This window comes from Centroberyx gerrardi, chromosome 21 (genome assembly GCF_048128805.1).
Source record: "Centroberyx gerrardi isolate f3 chromosome 21, fCenGer3.hap1.cur.20231027, whole genome shotgun sequence".
In the NCBI taxonomy this organism is placed as follows: domain Eukaryota; kingdom Metazoa; phylum Chordata; class Actinopteri; order Beryciformes; family Berycidae; genus Centroberyx; species Centroberyx gerrardi.
Window position 1 is genome coordinate 10864936 of NC_136017.1, and position 5959 is coordinate 10870894.

Consider the following 5959-nt stretch of genomic DNA (forward strand, 5'->3'; position numbering starts at 1 on the left):
AGGCGCTTCTCAGTTTTTCACCGACTTTGCACCTTTGCCACCCTCCCTTCCTTTCTTTTCTAACATGATAATAACTCATGTGACTCAGGGGCGTCGGTTCACTCAACTGTAAGGTATGGCAAAGTCTCAACATCTACTGGGGACAAGTGATTTACTGACAAGATGGTATTATTTGGTCAATGTGATAAGTGATTAGATTTAGGCTTAGAAGGAACATTGGTCCCGAAGGCTGCCTGATGGGATTTATTAGATATTTCCTCCAAATAAATCTTTCTGATTTTTGTTGTATCTTTTCTCTCCAAACTGATAAAAACCCTCAAGATCAATTTTGGACTCACTGAAGTCAACGCATGAGTTCCCATACTGCCGACTAGGGTTGGACCGATGTATCAGTTTGCAGTAGGCCTATATCAGGCCGATATATATATATATTATTATATATCAGTCAACATCGTCCACTGCCGATATGATGGAGGTGTCTCCCCGATCACAGCTACAAAAACAGATGAAAATCTGCAATGAAATTTGATTTTCTTTGCATATTTGATGTATTATTCAAGAATGTTTTCTGTAGGCTAAATTAATTCTTCATTTAAAGGCAGCAGCCTGATGTATCCCAGAGTTTCCCCAACCACTGAATAGGTGCAGTAGGTCAACCTGACTTAAAGAGTTGCTAATCCTAAAAAAAAAAAAATTGTATGGGTTTCAGTGGAGAGTTTTTGAAGGTCTAAACACTGACAACAAAATAAAATCTGGGGGAAGCATTCAATAGGGCTACTTGTATATTTTTTTGATGTCAAAGTATTGGCTATCGGCAGCTTCAGTATAGGCTACAAAAATATCGGGTATCGGCCGTCAAAACAATCCCCTATCGGTGCCAACCTTGCCATACCCAATCGACGCCGATGCATTTGAGTCCAATCTAACACCCAACCAAAACCATTTCTGTCTTGAGGGGGAGAACAGGGGGTAAAGGGAGGTGGGGGGCTTTTTTTTTTTTTAGACATCCAACACGTGATTGAGATAGGAGATGTAGCATATCGCCAGTCTGAGGATCTCGATCTTGGACAGTTTCTTGTCCGGGGGCAAGGTGGGCAGTAATTTCCGCAGCTCCGCGAAGGCCACGTTGAACGCCTCCACCCGGATCCTCTCCCTGGTGGCGTGGGCCGAGCGGTACTTGGCCGTGGCCCGCCTCCTCCGCCTCTTCTCCTCCCTGCTGAGGGGCTGAGTCAGGCACTTGGCCTTGGCCTCCCCGTCCGTCGGCTCGTCCGACGCGCAGCCGGCCGACTTCATGCCGCTCAGCACCGTCTCCGGGTCGGACTGCGTCCAGGAGAGGTCCGCCTCAGCCTGGTCCGGGCTCAGCATCATTTTCACTCTCGGAAGTTTAGCGGTCTCTCCTCGTTATGATACCTGGGAGAGAGAGAGAGAGGTGGAGTGGGTGAATAAAACAAGTGGGTGCATCGTAATATAGGAAAATCAATCAGAAAAAGCGTTAATTTATGCCATTTTCACCCTTAAAAAAGACCATACCCTCATATAATCCAGGCTACATAAGTGTGATACAGTTTATAGTATGAATTTACATCATAAAGATTTACGTTAGCCTAAAAATATAAATTTACCCTCCATTATATCCCTGGTTAATAAGTCTATTTTAGTATTTGATATGGGCTCTTGATCGAAAACAGACAAAGAGTGCAGGGAAATAAGAGAGAAAACCAAAAAATGATAGAAAGCATGGTAGAAAACCAGAAAAGTGTCTTAAGTGTAACAGTTTCCAATGTTATTTTGGTTGTCTGTCTTGGCAGCCCGGGGCCCAACATGACAAGTCCCACAGCGGAGGCATGGTTTGGGTGCCAGGGCCTCAGATAAATCGATGGTGACCGTGCACTCTGTGTTCATTGCATAATAACATTACACTACATTAATAATGAATGGGTCGAAATTCGTTGAATGGTTAATTTAGTAGCTATAGGCTAAGTCTTAAAATATGCAAGCCAGTTTGGGCAATATATTTTTTTGTATAACCGCCTGACATTTAATATATTATTTATCAAATTTTGTTTGAAATTTGTTTGTGCTGCCCAAACATTTGATCGCCCATTTCAGAATATTAAAGCAAGTTGTGATCATTTTTGACAGAGAATCCCCCGTTTTTTGAATTAACATAATCAGAATTGGCCATCTGTCACAGTGTGATGAACACATCTGCTTGGCTAAGGCCGGAGTGACTTGACAGCATGGAGCCACTATGTAAGAAAAAATAATGTTGACATCTGCTGGACACCAAATTACTACAGCTATTGTGTTTTTATCAACGAAGAAAGTAGAATAAATATAGAATAAGCGCTATACCTAAAGCGGTGGGTTTGAGAGAAAAAGAGAAAAATAAAAGTAAGCTGGTCAGATCTAAGCATTATAATAACAACATATGAGTAATTTTTGCGCGTGTTTTTGTTTCAGGGAATCAAGACATTTTTTCCACATTTTGAGACTCACCTTGACAAAGAGTTGCGAGGCAAATTGTCTTGGAAATAATCTTGAAAGCTCTTGAGCGGAGCCTCAACTCCAAATTAACTCATATTCCACCGGCCAAATAACCATCAGATTTTACTATTTCGCATCAACAGGAGGCCTTCAGACACGGTAAAAAAAAATAAAAGAAAAAAAAATGGAGTTTTACTTTTCAGCCGCACATGGGAATCACAACACAGGGGTCAAGTGTCAAATCAAGGGAGAATATTCTGCGGATGGATCAAAACAGTCTGGTGCCAAGTCTCGCCATGCAGAAGACGGAAGAAGCTGACCTGATCGGATGATAAAAAAAAAGAATAATAATCTGAGCAGGGATCAGCTTCACCCCCCTCCTCCCCTCCCGCGATCCCGGCGATGGAGAGACAATAGACGTGATGGGTAGATAGTGGTGAAAGTGCAGATAGGGCTAGTGGTCCGTCCGCCTGTGGAAGAGGAGAGGAGGATAAAGGGCGAGATAAGAGACGAGGCTCTCCCCGTGTCAGGAATCAGCCGATCGGAAGGCAGTTAACAGATAATCCCCCTCTTTCTTCCAGTCTTTCTTTCCGCCGAGTGTCATATGCGAGATAAGATCCAAACGATCCCGACTAATAAAGGCTCACTTGAGGGACGGAGGGGATGGAATATATTTGAGGAATGGTATTGTCTAACGCCGCCCCCTCCTTTCCTTTCCTCTCTCTCTCTCTCTCTCTCTCTCTCTCTCTCTCTCTCTCTCACACACACACACACACACACACACACACCTCCCTCCCTCTCTCTACTCACGCCCCTCAGCCCTCAAGCGCTCTCCATCCCGTGGGAGTATAGTGGGCAAAGGGAAAGCAGAGATGTGTGCACGATAAAGGATGAAAAAATAGATATGTGTGTTTATGTGTGTGTGTTTGTGTGTTTTTGGTGAATAGTAATGATAAAAAAAAGTGCAATTATATTATTTTTAAAAAGTGCAGGTGTCTGAGGACAGAAAGAGAGAGAGAGAGAGATTTTCAACTTAAAACAGATCTGATAAAAGCTCTTTGGAGCTCTAATGTCCATCTTAAAATCTTCGACATAAGCAACAGCTTGAATGCATATTCAGCCTGATAATCACAGTTCATCACTGTTTTTTAGTTTATATTTCAAAGCTTGTTAGTTGAATGCAAGACATTTTCCAGCCATTTTCCATATCCGTCTTGATCATTTTGGCTGTCAGAAAACTACAAACTTAGTTCTATAGATTAAATTTGAAATAACTAATGTTGTCTACCAGTCTGATCTGAGTAAGAATGACATCAGCCATCAGAAGCAGATCAGACTGACAGGTTGCTGCTGTAAATATGTTCTTGATTTACTGGTTTAATGAGAGTTAAGAATAATAATTCTGAGCAGACAGCCACATGTCATTGCCTATACAGTATTTTACATCTCCTTTCCTCTCTTCATCCATCTTTCCAACTCTCCACACCTTCGCCTCTCACACTCCTTTCCTTTCTTTTCCTTTCCTCTCCTCTCCTCTCCTCTCCTCTCCTCTCCTCTCCTCTCCTCTCCTCTCCTCTCCTCTGTCCTTCCACCTCTCACCTCATCTTCTCTACCCCTTCCTGTCTCTTCTGCCCCTCTTCTCCTCTGTCCATCCACCCGTCCTTCTCCTCCTCCTCCTCTTCGTCCCCTCCTCCCATCATGCCTCTGTGTGCCCGGTGGCAGCACCAGCGCCGGGTCAGGAGGGCACGGTTCCAGTGGAGGTGCAGTGGCCAGTAAGTGTGGCGACTAGCTGCGCCTAACGAGGTGATTAAAACGATAAGGGGAACCACGGATGACTCGCCGTGGCCCGGAGCCACCGCCATGCTCGGCACGCCACACACACACACACACACACAGACACACACACTGAGAGAGAGAGAGAGAGAGAGAGAGAGAGAGAAGCACTCCCACAGCGCCAGAAGGAGTATATCAGTGGAAGAGAAACTTTGCATGTATGTGTGTGTATGTGTATGTGTGTGTGTGCGTGTGTGTGTGCACATGTGTGTGAGTTGACAGACAGCTCGCCCTGGGCTGCGGCCTGGTCTGGGGAGAGTGTGTGTGTGTGTGTGTGACACAGAGAGACTCACAGCGGGGTGTATCAGAGACATGTCAGGACCAGGAGACAGAAGCCTCCTGACAGCTGGAGCCCACGGTCACACGCACACACACACACGCACACACACACACATACATTACACACACACACGGTCAACCACCCTAATTGCTCCAAAGCCCAGAGAAGCGGCGAGGGTCTGTGCTTGGTGGTCTGCGTTGCCCGGACCCCTCCTCGGTCCTCAAGGCCCCCGGCCAAAGACATGAAGGACCCCTCCAAGGCTGTTTTGTTTGTGCCTGCTGCAATTACATCCCACAGCTGATGTACCAACCGGGGAGACACAGGAGGAAACTGCAGGGTGGTGGATTCGTTTTGTTTAATCACGATGTTGCTGCTAATAGTTTTTGCTGGATTCATCTTGGGCTTCTCGTTCAGATGCACCGGATCTAGCTGTAAGTCTTGCTTCTATTTGATATTTGATATAAGGAGCAGCAAGGAGATATAATATGCACAGCCAAAAACTGCTTGGTGTACATGGCAAGGCAATGGAATAGAAGAAAAAGATACACACAGAACAAATTCACGCTCCGTTGTTTGTTCAACAATGTTTTGACCACAACTAGTCTTTTTCATATTTCACACCTGGACCAGTTGTGGTTACTATTACGTTATTAAAGGTATAATTCACCCCAAAATGAAAGTTCAGTCATTATCTACTCAACCTCATGTAAGTCCAAAACTCCATTGAAGTTCGTACGAAAACCAAACACACATCGAGTTTCATCTCAACCTTCTTCCAAACTATTCAAGTTTTTACAAAAAGCCTAAAATATCTATCAAATGGATATTTCATTCATTCATTCATTCATTTTGGGCTGAACTATTCCTTTAACTAGACCACCTAAGAAATTTACACAACAGCCCTCAGTTGTCCGGTCATTACATCTATTAGAAGTGAGTCTTGTAAGAAAGTGTTATGGGTGAAAACCGCTGAATGCGGTTACTGCGGCTCTTGTAAGCAATAAACAGAAGTAGGAGCTCAGTGGTTTATGGTTATTATAATTCTTTGTAGAGCTTGTAATACAATCCTGTTGAAGTCTAATATTGCACAGTTCCTGATGAAATGAGGATCAAATATGAAGCTTGGTTTTCTGTAGAGGAAAAGGACCAAATCGTATTATACAGGCTATAAACAGGATTCATGCAAATAATACAAAAACTACGAGTGCCACTAACAATTAAGCTGGTCATATTTAATGGAAAGAAAGCACACAACAACAACAAGAGCTGACGTGTTTTTCTTTTTCCGGCTGCCGCTCCACCACCATTGTCATTCCTCCTACGGACAGGAAGTGATGTCACTCGGAGAAGTCTGGAGTT

The 5959-nt window shown here is 44.0% G+C and overlaps 1 protein-coding gene across 1 annotated transcript; it reads right to left on the reverse strand.

Annotated features, from left to right (window-relative positions):
- Nucleotides 1-994: 994 nt before the first annotated feature.
- On the reverse strand, nucleotides 995-1368 carry LOC139914681 (helix-loop-helix protein 2-like). Its single transcript, XM_071903049.2, has one exon. It carries the CDS (start codon nucleotides 1366-1368, stop codon nucleotides 1000-1002), a length of 369 nt encoding a protein of 122 aa, XP_071759150.1. The 3' UTR covers nucleotides 995-999.
- Nucleotides 1369-5959: the final 4591 nt, after the last annotated feature.